Below are 14951 nucleotides of genomic sequence, written 5' to 3'. Positions count from 1 at the left end.
TTTCTGAGCTTTTCTTTTGTAACCTCTTGCTCACATGCAGCCTAACATTCGACCCTTATGATGATATGCAATCAGGCGATTTAAATTCTGGGTAAGAAGCCAATGCAATGTGCTATGTTAAGTGTGATAATTATTTATTTATTTATTTTTTGCTGAGACGAAATTAACATACAGATGCTTACATAAGCAGCACGTAGGTGCTCAGTGATTCCTCTTGAAATCTTGGATTCAGTAACACATGAACGTTTAGCTAAATCCTCAAACAGCATCTTCTGTTCGAGTTATCAACATGTGTCATTTCTTCTTCTCCTGCAGACCTTGGACCCAGATTGGGATGATACCTAAATTAAAAGTGTAATCAGTCATGTGGTTATGAATACTCTGCTATCTCTTGTTTTATGTTATTTCATTATGCTTGAGCCCTGTGCTCTTTTGTCTCCCTATACTTTTATACTGTTTTGTGGGTAGGGTGGTATTTTATCAATTGTCTATGTTATTGTTGTCTATGATTTTTTAATACCTGCTTTAGTGGCCTCAGGACTTTTTACATTACAGAGTATCTTGGGGTTAGTATCTTGCCAAAGGCATATAGACTGAAAGCCAGAGATCCACCTACCTTCCGAAAACCAGATGACCCGCTCTACCTCCTGAGCCACAGACATCCCAAGCCACCCATTATTTGGTTCTCCTGGCCTCGTTGGGCAGTGACCTCAAGCGTGTACTATGGTGATTTGCATCAGAGCGTGGAGAATCAGCACCTTTAAGACCATGGTCCTCGGCCGGAAAAAGGGTGAAGTGCTCACCTCTTTTCGGTGAGCGGAGAGAGGACCACAAAATTTACAGATGGATTCACACAATGTCTGCAGTGATGGAGAAGGTCCCGGGGCTGACCCGAGAGATGCCAGAGAGATTATGTCTCTCTCTGGCATCTCTCGGGTCCCAGGCTGGGAGGTCTGGGTGTCTCTACTGAAACTGCTGCTCCCTGCAACTCGAACCTGGATAAGCAGCAGTAAATGAATGTGTTGTTTAGCAAGATTAATGTAACATAACAACAACAAAAAAGAATAAAATAAAAAATTTCTACAAACATCATTATAACTGATGCATTTATATGAAAGCAGCATGGTAATACTTTAGACGATCCATGTGGAGCTGTATCAGATTTGTGTGGTTTACATTAGATTCTGCTTTTTTGTGATAATATGTTTTCGAAATTCGTACCTTTCTGACAAATGCACTGACACGGTATTACAGCTTTCCAACTCATCCGTTGAAAACAAGCTTTCTTAGTGCATGATCAAAGACATGACGGAGTATAACACATATGTGACCCCCTCCCCCTCCGCCGCCTCCTCCTCTTCAGTCACACAATACATGCAATTAGAGGCCATTTGTTCTTAACTCTTGTGTTGATGGTGTAATCAAGGGTGTTAATGATGACTCACATTTGGTAGGAAGGAACAAACAGGTACACACACACACACACACACACACAGAGTGCAGCTTTACACTTCACGAGTACAGAGACACAAAAATGAGTTTAGAGATGTTTTGAATTTTTTCCTTTATTTACACAGTTGTCGGTTTTTATTGAATCATTTCTGTGATCCAGGAAAGACACCACGAATTTGGCTTTTACACTGCTGTACTGACTCATCAGCAAACAGGCGACATGAATGATTATGGCAGGGTAAAAATGATAAACGATATCAGATGACCTCTATCAGTGATCCTGACACCTTGTTAGCTGAAGAAAACTCCAAGACGTCTGGGACACCGCACATGTGAGGCACATAATAAATAACTTGGCCTTTTATTTTGACAGTTTTTTTGGACTCCTAATCATGATTCTGCAAATGAATATAAATCTGCCATCGTAAGGAAAAATTGACCTGTTCTAGAAACAATATTTTTTTTAAATCTTCAAAAAGCCAAAGAGATCAAAAGATAAAAACTGAAATGGCAGCAGCCGCTTTCAGCATCGGTGAATTGTTCATAATTAATTAACTTTTGCTGAAAAGCTCTATTAAAGTGAGTGAGATTCATGCTAATTAGGATTTTCAACTTTTTTTTGCAGACATTTTATTTTTCGGTCTCCAAACTTTCAGCGTAGCATCTGATTAACTAGAAAAAAACTGGTTTCTAAATGCAAAAAAAAGTAGAAAAAAGACCAAAGAACAAAACAGGGGATGTAACAGTGTAGCACAACACTCCTTCAATTCAGTTCACTTTTTATTCATGTATATATAGTGCCAATAAAAGCAACATTAGTCATTTCATGACACTTTACAATAAAAAAATAAAAAAGTGGGGATAAAAAAAAACTCCCTTTTAACAGGACAAAACCTGCTAAAACTCACACTCACCTGAACTGAACTGCTTAAATACCATTTCTTTTTTTGAATAATGCAACATTACATCAGCTGTTATAATTAAATATGTCTCAGTGGGGATAATAGAAAGTATAGAATAAATGGGCATTTACATTACATATTTACAATCTCATGTACAGTACAAAAGCTGGCCACCGCGCGTCCCTCAGGTTCTGCTGGGTTTTCCTCCCACTTGCCCAAAACTAGTTCTTATCGCTTTTGGTTGCAAATGCAGCTGGTGTTGGGTAAAAGCACGGCGCCCGCCTGAGGCAATATATATTCACATCAAAGCAATGCTTCACAGGACGTGGTAGACGGGCCTGGATCCGGGGCTCTCCGGTGTGCAGGGCTGTGAGTCAGAGCTGCCTGGGGAGAAGCTGGATGTGTTTCTAAGGCCAGCCGGCCCACAGCTACTGGTTTCCACCGAGGACAGGCGGTCCACGATACTGGACAGGCACTCCAGACTGGACGCTCCGGCTGCTTTATCATCCACGCTATCTGATGAAGAGGATCCCAAATTCTAATTAGCCAAATTTGGATCATACAGCTCGGCATGTTATATAAGCTCACTTTAGAGATGGAAACGTAATAAAATAAAGTCTAAATATAACATAATCTGCTGTTCAGGTATTTGTTTTTTAAAGCCTTACAGGCAAGAATTCACATTATATTCATATCAAACTGCTGCTTAAGTTAAAAGGTCTTACTGTTCTTTGCATATGAATAGCCGTTGCTGTAGTTTGCATTCAGCTGTTGCCACACTGGACTGTTGCTGTCAGCCTGAAAGGAAATGTGAAATTGAATTTACCCTTGAATTCCTTCAAATACTTGCAAACAGACAGATATGATAAGCTGCTTGTTTAAACCGCTGTGTTATACTGGATAGGAAGAAAACACCCAGTGCAGTGCCCGCCATGATATTTCGGACAGGCTAATAAATCCTGAATTCCAAAGTTATTGGCTTCTTTATTTCACATGCACCTTAAAGCCAAAGTGGTTTTTTGTGCTCTCCCCTCCCCGGCCCGACTCCGAGTGTAGCGAATCGATTGTATCAGTGGAAGCAACACCAGTTTGTGCAAGATGACACTTTCTCCTAGTAAATCTGCAGAAAATCCTGGCAGTGGTGCAGAACATGCAGTCAGGATGGAATGCAGAAAAGCGCCCAGTTTTGCCTGCCAGACTTCAGTAAGGTGGATTTAGGTTGGTTTAATGGGGCTATAAAGTGTCCGGTGGTGGGAAAGCCATTAGTCCAATCCAGCCTTATAAGTTGTTTTTGTATTATTTGATGCAAAGTCACCTTCAAACAGAGATTCAATATAACCTGTAATAATAAGCATCACAAGCAGAGGACGGAGATTCTTGTAAGACAACATAATAGATGTTTGCATTAAGGAATTATGGGAGGTGTATGTCATGCATGGAAAACCATGATAATTATGGTCTTGAGGCAAAGCAAGTTCATTTGATTAACAGGTTGCTAAAGTGGAAATCAGGGTTCTGCATTGAAATAAAAAACTTGATGAGGTAAAGAGAACTGATAGAAGTGCTCTTGTTCAACACTGATGATGACTTTAGCAGTAAACAACAATAAAGACCTTTTCCGGGATTTGCTGTGCAGTGGTTCTAATTTCTTTGCTGCCAAAGACCCTGATAAAACCAGGCATTTGCATAAAGATGAGGATCAGCGGTCTTACCATGCCATCAGAGCAGCTGGACAGCGGGCTTCCAGGCTCAGAGCTGCTCTCTCCAGGTAGGCCATAAAAGTTTTCCACCTGTTCTCGTAGCAGCTCCTGCAGGCTCTCGATGTACTGGATGGCGTTGCGCAGGATCTCCACCTTGGGCAGGCGCTGGCTGGGGTTGGCCGAAGTGCAACGCCTCAAAGCCTCAAAAGCGTGGTTCACCTTCTTCAGCCGCCGGCGCTCGCGCATGGTGGCAGCCCGTCTGCGATCCACAAAGCTCGACTTGCGCTTGCAGGCCTTACAGGCCCACTGGAGGCAATGTCCTGGCTGGTGGGGGGCTCCTGGAACCCTGACGTGCTCGTCCTCCTCGGAGCCAGCAAGCTCCATGCCTGGGCCGAAATCCAGGCTGTCTGGAGAGGAAGCACATGCTCTGTCATAGTAGACCTGTGATGGCGAGAAGACATCCATGGCTTGTTGGATGGAGAAGGAGATGGCCGCAAAGGAAGTAAGGAAGAAGGGTAGTAGAGTTTGGGTGAAAGAGAAGAGACCTCTGAGTGATATGAGGGGTCTGTTGCCCCAGGCCCCCCTTATATGCCCCGAGGCCAAAGCCCAGGGCCCACATTGGCCAGATCTAATTACCATGGCCCATTGGCCCAGCCAGAAGGCAGGCAGGAGTCGGCTCTTCTCCCTCCCTGCCACATCCCAACTCGTTGCTTCTCACCCCCCAGTACCCTGTGGAGTTTCCCACATCTGCACTTACTGGTGTTTTCCCACTCATCAACACTCTTCTCTTACAAGTCCACAATTAATACAAGGCTTAGAGATGTTTAAGGGGAGTGCAGCTTTGACCGAAGCTGGCATGTTTTAAAGCGCTAATAAGTATTGTAATGTATTATTTATGCTGCATGTATCTGTAACCAGCCTTTAGGCATCATGTCATAGCGCACAGTGAAAGTGACACGTGGCTGTGAAGACATGAACATCGCAGTGTTTTTAGTTTAGTCAAATTCTGCTGTAAAAGAGGGTGACCACTTGTTGGAGTATGCAGGGCAATTTTTACGGTGAAGACAACAGCGTTGCAGATGCAGCCCAGCTGCAAAGGAAGGTGTAGCATTTCAAGCCCTGTGAATTCACATTAGTGCGGTAAGCCGCCCCCCCTTAAACACTCAAACTCATTACTTAAGGTGCTGTGAATGAGCCGATCCCTGTTTGCCAAAGCTCATTAAAACAGTAATTATTGCACTGACACCACTGCACAACTCCCTGCAACATTGAGGGACCAAATTTTAACCGTTAAAAGTTATTGACACGACTCAAGCACACAACAGATGGCCGTGATGGTGCAGAGGCTTTCATTCAAGGGGATGACTCAGGGATTACGGAGTGAGGATGTTTACAGTGAAGATAATTCAATATTTGTCCCTGTAGTGGCTCTCCAACATCTTTTTTTTCCGGACTGATAAACATTCAAGTCCCACATCCCGCAGTTTTTAATCCATCTTTAACAATAACAGAGGATCTGAGCTGAATTTTTGAAGGCCAACACTGCAGAATCAGCAAATCACATTCATTCTTATGTCCCTTCCTTGGGGTCCTCACCCCAATGTTTGAGGCTAATTTAACAGAATTAAAGTACACAGTGAAAACGATCCAAAGCCTTTTCTCAAATTGCTTTTTCCCCATATTTTAACATCCCTGTAGTTAGAAGATAAAGTGTCTCCATTTAAGATTTGCAGAAACATCTAAAGATTCTGAAATGATGCTTTTCACAGTTTGACCCAGTCCAGCTGGTTTAGGTAATGATGTTGGTGACAGCTTACAAGGATACAATGCGGATATTTCTCACAATGTGTCAAAGCGTTTGGCACGACCCCCACTCCCTCCAGCCCCATCACCACTTCTCTGGGAACTGCGCACACCTAAGAAAACACCAGTACCTGCTGCTGCCTCTGAATTGCCGTCGGAGTTTGGATTAGGCACAGCTGAAGAAGACATCGGCTCGCCTGAGCTTGTAGCTAGCTGCGAAGATCAAAGGCTGTTTAGACTGAGAACAACTCGGACAATGAGAAAACCTGGCATCAGCTTAATTGAGCCGGGGGGTTAGATTAGTGCAGCACATGGCGTAATGATGCGGGGAGACGATATTGCGCGCAGGCTGGAGATGTGATCTGCGCACTCGGCTCGTCTCTGGGGAGCTCTCCGAGGTTGCTTTTTTGTTGTTCTCAAGGGTCAAAGACAGAGTTAAGTGAGGGGCAGGAGGTGATCTTTTTATGTTTCATCTGCCTCACGTCTGAAAACCTTATTTCTTCTAAAGTGCCTCACGCTTTGACTTTATGCTGCTTGCTTGGTGCTGCACCATCCCCCAGATAGAGAGGCAGTGCATCGCTTACATTCCTCCTCCCATTTAGCAAAATAAACGGTTTTATGGAAATCTATAAATAAATGTATTTTTATTTAATAAATCCAAACTATCCAGAGTTATAGGATTTACGGTATATACTTGTCAGAACAGTAAAAGTACTGAGTGGCCACTTTGAATACCATCAAAAGTTGTCGGGATTAGAAAGTGGTTTAGCCGGTTTTGTGTGTGTGTGTGTGTGTGGGGGGGGGGGGGGGGGGGGGGTATTCCTTTTTATGACAGTCCCACTGAGGGTGATTCATTAGTTTGTCTATGCATGGGCATGTCAAAACTTTTTAAAAGGACAAAACAGAAATAACAGCAAAATATTCTCTATATGTAAAAATATGTAAAATGTAAGTTGAGTAATTAAGTACGTGATTATGACGCAGGTAACAGTGTGAAAATTAAGTCAATCTTAAAATGCAAGTTTGTGTAAATTACAAGAATCCCATTGAGATTTATTGAACCTCTCGATGTGTTCACTTGACCCAGTGGTTCTCAGACTTTACCATGCCCCACTCCAGAGGCCAAACACAGCCCATGTCCCCTTTTCTGTCTTATTGACATTTAAGTTGAATTTTATTTAAAATAAAAAGATCAAATATATATTTATTCGAGTTAGGTTAACTTCATGGCACAGAAGGAGCAAGAGGAAGTCATGGAGAGGTGGGCAGGAAGTCAGAATATCTGATCAAAATATAAAAACAACAGCAGTTTGTGCTGTTTCATGTTTGTGAACATAAATATTCCCTTAAATAAAAAAGGTTCCTCTGCACGAATTTCCAACATTATTTTAAGTCCCTGAACACATTTGAAAATGGGAGGTGTGGTGGACTCCAAAGACCTAAGCTTAAAACATTGAGATCACAGTTGTTCACATATTTGTATGATTTTTAAATATGTTTTTAAGTAGGAATGTGTTACTTGGTGTGTTTAGAAAAAGTAATGGTTTGGGTTAGTGCAACTATTAAATATAAATATAATAAATAAATAAATAAATAAATAAATAAATAAAGTTTAACTTTATCAGTAAAAAAAAATGCATGCTGACATGAAAATGGTATTGCTGGGTGGGAAGACCCCTTCCAATGCCCAACAGTGGGCACTTCCCTGTTAAAATATCATACTGATTAGATGTTTAAAATGTTATAATCTGAAAGAAAAACTCTATTGCTCCTAACTGGGTCCTTACCTCAGTTTGCTCTACATGGAAAGCTGTGGATGAAAGGAAAAAAGCAAACAAAAGCGATCAAATAAAATCAAAATCAAAAGAAAGAACAATGGATTTTATTTTTCAAAGCACAGTGTTTTTGGTTAAAGGCAATTTCCCACCCACATAAAATCCAAGTCCATTTTACATTCCCCACAAGAACGAATGAAAAAAAAAAATGAGTGGCAACACCATTTGTGTTGGCAGCGAGCAGAAAGAGGTGCACCGCCAGCCCCGTCAGTACTGAATCCTTTGCTAGCAGGATATTCAAGGAAAGTCTGAGTAAATCAGAGCATTTCAGCCTCCAGGCTTATCCCCCCTCCTATAACAGCTCGCCTTTCATCAGCTTTAACTTTCAAAACGCTGCCTTCACAGCCAAATGACAATTATATGGTGTCATCAGTAACACCGAAATCCCCGTAAAGTCATACAAGAGAAAGTCTGGACTTGGAGAGAGCAGGGCTATTTCTGTGAGCATGCACACAGTCAGATGGTGCAAACACAAAAATAAGACAATGAGGTTCAAAATGCAGTCAATACAACTCTACTAACAGCACAGAAAGGAAATTTTTTTTAAATGTGATTACCGGCCTCCATTGTAACAGATATTACATCCACTGCTACACATATGAGCTGCAAAGTAAGTATCACTGCTATCAGAATGAGTGAGTAGGAGCCCATTAAAATCACATTACTGTTAGCGCTATCGGATTTCTGTCTGGTTTCTACAGAAAAAAAAGGATATTTAGTATAAGATGTATGCATGCTGAATAATACCATATCATACAGAACCTTGCATTAGTGTATGTTTACCAGCTTTAATTTAGTTTGGTTCTGGAAGTGTTAACTTCATTTTGGGAATAAAAGTACACAGTACTGTGAAAGTAATATTGCACAAACTTTTACTTTGAACTTTGAAGTATTTTTTATTAATCCACACTCAAGTAGCTAAAGAAAAACCATGAGTGTTATGCTTTATCCAGAACGTGCACCTATGCATGCTCAAGTAAAAAAGATTTCCGGTATCTTTAAATTAAATGTGGTAGAGGTGTTGTGTAGATAGGGAAACACACACTGCCCCAAAGCTAGAAAGACTAACGCACAAACCAACAGATCTTGTAAGAGCGCTGCAGGTTTTCTTTTGTTGGAAATTGTCGAGCCACTATATTAAAAACAAACTCAATTCAATTACCTGTTCTAGACTAGTTAATAAATAAAAGGACATGTGTACATGATGTGCCTTAATGAGAGGAAACACTGGCATAAAATATAGAATGAAAAAAGCCTCACAGCTGTGGGAAGAAAGGTCCCTCTAATTAGCTTTGTAGAGCGTATTGGCATCCTGAACCAGTCACTCAACACACTTCAGACTACTTAAAATACATAGAACACCAAACAGACGAAGGCCTCCAAACCTCTGAACTTTCTTCCTGGTTGTTTTTAATGAATTATTGAAGATACTGAAAAGGAGTCAATATACATAGCAAAAAGTGTGTTCAAGTTAGAGGAGGAACACCTCAAATTTGATTCCAAGCACACTACTTGAGTAAAATTGTTTGTCTTTGCACCACTGCTAAATCAAAGCTTTGAGATATGCATTGTTCTCCCTTGGCTTAATATTTCATTGAGGTCTTTAACTCCTTATGAACTTGGCATGTGTGCACGAGAGACACTTTGTGTGTTCATATCTGTGTGTGCGGCTGCAGGCCTGAGAGATGAGGCAGAGTCTCAAAGGTCAACCATGGCTCTGTGTCATCTGCTAAGATCTGAAGGAGCGCAGTGCACCCCCCCCCCCCCCCCCCCCCCCAACATCATCAACAAACACCCCTTTATCATGTCAATACAAGACTCGGTGGATTTCCATGTCGTTAGCATCATGTCACACGTTTAAATAGCTCGTGTGTGAACGCTTTGCCACCAGATGACGAAGCTAGCGATGATGAATTAATGGCTCAGATAACTTCATTATCCTGCTGGGCTTTGCACTTATGCCTGCAACCCAAGTTTCCACGTCCCCAACATATGATAGGAGAGGAGAGCAGAGGCACGCTGTGTTTGGAGGAGACTCGAGTTACTGTTGTGGGCTCAGGCCTGCTGGATGCCAGTTGGAACAGAGAGAGCAGCAAAATGTTTCAGGGCAGTTTAAATGGTTTATATGGACCTCTAGTAGAATGTTGAATGTTAACGGAACTGGCAGATCTTGAGCAAATAGCTTTTTTTTTTAAATTGTTGTGGTTTTTTTAATGCAACCAGCAGGGGCATTTTTAAATGAGGTGGCAAAAGAGCCCGAGAACAAGACAGGGGAGGCCCACTGAAATTCATCCATTCACTTCCGCTGGAGCCTATCCCAGCTGTCTTAGGGCAAGAGACAGGGTACACCTTGGACAGATCACAGCAGGAGGAAATAAAAACAGGAAACTGAGGCAACAATTTGCCAGCAATCGCTAAAAATGGATAAGAGAAGAGTGGAAAAAGTTGCCTGGTCTGATGAGTCTTGATTTCTCCTGAGCTGTATCCAAGGTTCAGAGTGATGGTGGTGGTGTAATGGTCTGGGGGTTATTTTCTTGGCATGCTTTGGGCTGCTTAGTACCAACTGCATCTATGTCATGAAGGATTAAGGCAGTTCTGAAGGTAAAGGAGGGTTTAATAGAGTATCAGTCCTGAGTAACTAATAAGGATCAGATGTTCCATCCAAAATACAATGGATTGCAAACACCAATCTGGCATGCCCTTGCAAATAAATATACCAAGGTTTGCACAACTGCAATAGTAGAACTCAGTCATTTATTTTGTTGGTCAGCTGTGTACATTAAATAAAGAGAATTTCAGCTTCCTTAAAGCCAAGGTTAGCCTTTGGACACAAAATAAATACATCTAAACTTCATGTCAATATAAAATATGTACAAATCTTTTGCGCTTCCTGTACAAATGAAGTACTTACAAACAGAAGTCAGAATGGTTTAGTATAGCAAAAATAGTTCACAGATGATCAGAATAGATCATATTGAAAATGTCAGATAGTTTGCTAATGTTTCAGTTTTCTGAGACGTCCTCACTGACTGCTGTCGTTGGTGATGCTGTCCACGATGGAGGACAGCCGCAGGAGGCTGGAGGACGCGGAAGACTCACTGGCTCCTAAAATGAAAGGACTTATGATACCACATGATGTTTTCTCTTTTTCTCTTTTTTTAATGAATTTACACCTGACTTCAAGCAAAGGTAGTGTGCAAGGTGTGTACCTTCTGTGCGGTTCATTGCTGAAGTGGAATGGTCAGCAGAGGTTGGCCAAGCCTCAGAGGATTTCTTCCAGTGGTACTCACCGGCCACCTGTAAAAAACACACATTATCCATATTCTTTTCCACATAGCCTCATTTATCCTGTTTTCTTTCCCTCACCACGAACCAGTCACGGCAGATGAGCCAGGTTCCTTCCTCATGAAAGGGAGTTTTTCCTTCCCACAGTCACCAAGTGCATTTCCATAGGAGTTTGTTTGATTCTCTGTATTATTGTAGGGTCTTTACCTTACAATATAAAGCACCTTTAGGTGACTGTTGTGATTTGGGGCTACATAAATAAGAGCGAATTGATTAAATATTATTGCCTGTAATATGAAGAAAAAACTTTTAAATTATTGCAGAAACAGGCTGCTATTACTGAGAAGCATTCAACATTCAATAAGAAAGTAATTAAAAGTATTCAAAGACCACGACGTGAGAAATTTGTAATTATATTATTAGTGAAAACCACACTGCTAGATTAAAAAAATCAGTGTGGCACAGAGTAATAAGCATTCACGTTATAATGTCATTAATGAGCACCACAAACACATTAAAAGTCCAAACTGGGATATTCTTGATCGGGTGGGGAATAATCTGAAATCCACAGATGCACAGATTTACACATTCATGTGAATAGTATGAGGAGTTTCCTCTTCAGGTTGGTATACTCGCTCACATTGTTTTCTTTTGCGTCACATGGAGATCCGGTTTTCTCCTGCTCGTCCAGCGTCTGCAGCAGCTCCTGCAGCCTCTCTATGTAGCTGATGGCACTGCGTAAAATCTCCACTTTGGGTAGCCTCTGGTTGGGATTGGCTACGGTCTTCCTCTTCAGTGCGTCGAAGGCTTCGTTGATCTTCTTAAGCCTCCTCCTCTCCCTGAGGGTCGCAGCCTTACGTCTATCCGTGGGAGCCGTCTTTCTCTTGCAGATCTTACAGGCCCACATGAGGCACTGACCCTCGCAGTGCGCTCGGAGACCCGGAGGCGCGGGGACGTGCTCCTCTCCACTGCTCTCCCCACCGGACGGGACATTATCGTGACCCGCTTGGGACAGTGGGCTGTCATTGCCATTGTACAGAGGGGAAACCCCTGCCATATCCAAGTGCTGTAGTGGTCCATGATCTGCTTCCTCCAGATAGCGCAAATCATTAAAAAGATAACTGTTGGTCTCGAAAAGGTCCATCATATTGCTGCGCTCCTCACTCTGTATTCACACTGGTCTCTGGCATTTAAATAGAGCAGCAAGGACACAAGTCAACAGATTATATATAGAATGTGAAACTCTATCCAACACTTTGGCTGCCACACTGCAACAACCATCTTTTTTTTTTTTTTTTTTTCTTTCAATCGGTCTTCACAACATACTGACTTTGTACAGACAGAAATGTCCCCTCAGGTTTCATAACAGGTGCATGTGCGTTATGATATTTCACAATGAAAAAGTAAATGTTACAGGATAGAGAGATTACTGTTTCTCGCTTTTATCCGTACATCACAGGGGGCTCTAATTTGTAGCAAAACACTTCATTAATAGTTATTAATAACTCATTAGTGTGTTTTTAAGTAACTGGACAAAAGCTCTGTGTTGCCAGGTTGGGTTGTAAAAAGTGTCTTTAACTGCTATGTCTGCAGCATAGTTTTAATTGTACGAATGAATGATTGAAAATGATCCTTTCCAAATAGGATTACATGGCAATCAAGGTTAGGAATCATTGCTGTAAAAATCTGATTCTTAAACCTAAAGAAAGAGAGTGTGGAGAGTTTCCATAATCTTCATTTTCCACCCTTCTTAACCACTGAGAGGGTCACAAAGTGCTGGAGGCGTCAGGCGTCAACCATGGGGCATCTTCAAACGAAATTCATTCAATTCTCAGTCTCTTTAACTGATAAGCCTTCGTAATGGTCAATACCAGCTGACATGAAGAATTATTCTCACTCTTAAACTGCCAATGAAGTCGCTAGTTAAATTTTGTTCTATGAATTTGACGACATCACAAAAAAGAAAGGGCTTTAAGTTGATTAAGAAGCCTTCACTGAGCAAGAGGCATTGAACACTGCCAACCATACAGCCCATCAAAGAGACACAGACATCCACACACACTCGAATCCACACGTAAAGACAATTGAGTTACAACTTAAAATGGCATGGCAACAGTTTTGGTCTGTGAGAGGAACCTGTGTAGACAAAAGTAGAATATGCAAACTTCTGGAAAAAACAAAAGGCCTCAGGCAAGTTTGAACCTACAACTGTTCTTACTGTGGCGGCAGTTAATAAACAAATTTAAGGCTATTTCAGATGCCCTGGAGCTCTTTTTTTTTTTGGAAACACCACATGAAGGAAGGAAGCTAATAAACTTCTAAACCCAAAAAAGAGAAAATCAGGTTGCATGATGGGTTGTGTATAATTTGACCAAATTGAATATTTTGCAATCTGGAAACCCAGTTGTGGTTCTTATTTATGACATGTTATTCTGTTTACTTTAAGGATCCATGACAAAAGCCAGATTTGATCAGCAAATCAGAAAACAACAATAGATATCATAATAGATTATTTCAAATAAACCATATCGCTGCTGTTTTAACTCTAGTTTGTTGTGCTCATTTTAGACAGTATGGACAACTGTAAGTTGTATGCGGTCTCAACATAAATAGATGGGAATGCGCACAGTCAAAAGAGCTTTGAGAAATGTCTCAACTCGATGATATAAATAGAAACGTGGCTCAGTCATTTCAGATTCATAAAAGAGATAAAAGCCTGTGAAGAGGTGATATATTGCCTGTTGGCATTTTTCCTCCAAACTCAAAGGGCTGTGATTGGAAACTTCACAGGCAGGAATGTGAGGGATTCCTATTTTTGAGTGACTGCATGACCTTGTCTTTTGAAATGAAATAAGATGATCTCATTAGGCTGCGGCAGCCTTTGAGACACAAAAACAAACACATCTTTCGACATGCATCCAGATAACTGTCGGCTTCTTTGCGGAGCAGAGAGACACATAAAGAGCAGGGGTGTTTTGTTTTTTTTGAATGAATGAATGAATGAATCAAATTTAAGAGCAGAAGAGGCACTGGGACCTTGGTGGTGTGTACTAAAGCATGCTGCACAGCCAGCTCACATGTGGGGGTTTTATATGACCCTGCATGTGGAAGTCCCTTCCCTTCAGCTCCCAGCTTCTGTCATGTTGTTTTTAAAGAGTCACCAGTGCCTTTCATCATTTGACAGGATGTCTGAAATACTGCCACAAGTCAACACAACATCTCTAAGTCACCTTCTACACATATACTTGAACATATTGGCTCAGTTATTCCAAAAATTGTAATTGTCAGTTTCTAAGTTCTCGCTTCAGTATATGAGTAGCTCTCAGAACTCCACAGTATCTCTAAATCCTTAAATAATTGGCCCAACAACACATATAATTAAACCCCAATAAAGACACTATTAAAGTCAATTTGAGAGCTATACTGCACTGCAGTGTTCATTTGTATAGTTTACAAACCAATAAATATATGCAAACTGAAAAAAATCAATAATATTGGCTTTGAACTGATATGATTTCTGTGATAAACAGCAGAGTAACCATAGGTTCTATAGCAATCCTTTGTATCTGGAGGAAATGTTTTAAATCTGCATTTTCTTCTAATGGCCAGCAGGGGGCAATACCTCTGGTTGTCTCTTTCCATAGACATGTATGAAAAAATGCTGCAAACCCATAGATCTATCTGGGTGCCCATGCTGAGCCCTGTCCACTGCTGAAACAACGAACACATGAGCATCAGAAATGGACCATGGAGCAATGAAAAAAGGTGGCCTGACTCAATGGAGCACGTTTGCTTTAACTTCACATGGATGGCAGGGTGCATCTCCGTTACTTACCTGGGAAACACCTGGCACTAGGATGCACTATGGTAAGAAGGCAAGCCAGCAGAGGAAGGGTGATGCTTTGAGCAATGTTCTGATTAGAAACCTTGGGTCCTGCCATCCATGTGGATGTTACTTTGACACATTCCACCTA

The 14951-nt window shown here is 41.4% G+C and overlaps 2 protein-coding genes across 2 annotated transcripts; both read right to left on the bottom strand.

Annotated features, from left to right (window-relative positions):
- Positions 1-1626: 1626 nt before the first annotated feature.
- Positions 1627-4593, bottom strand: myf5 (myogenic factor 5). Its single transcript, XM_085251293.1, has 3 exons — positions 4067-4593; positions 3080-3152; positions 1627-2870 (listed from the first exon to the last, which is right to left on the bottom strand). Exons 1-3 carry the CDS (start codon positions 4517-4519, stop codon positions 2671-2673), a joined length of 726 nt encoding a protein of 241 aa, XP_085107419.1. The 5' UTR covers positions 4520-4593; the 3' UTR covers positions 1627-2670.
- A 5836-nt stretch (positions 4594-10429) lies between these two features.
- myf6 (myogenic factor 6) lies at positions 10430-12148 on the bottom strand. The gene is given in 4 exon segments (XM_085251294.1): positions 10430-10722; positions 10724-10797; positions 10902-10989; positions 11618-12148. Coding segments are annotated over 4 exon segments (696 nt in total). The 5' UTR covers positions 12125-12148; the 3' UTR covers positions 10430-10695.
- Positions 12149-14951: the final 2803 nt, after the last annotated feature.

This window comes from Mchenga conophoros, linkage group LG17, assembly GCF_057382185.1.
Source record: "Mchenga conophoros isolate Kocher_MC1m ecotype Shallow Benthic linkage group LG17, M_conophoros_male_GT1.1, whole genome shotgun sequence".
Lineage (NCBI taxonomy): Eukaryota > Metazoa > Chordata > Actinopteri > Cichliformes > Cichlidae > Mchenga > Mchenga conophoros.
Note: the sequence above shows the minus strand (reverse complement) of the source record. Positions and strands in the feature narration are given on the sequence as shown.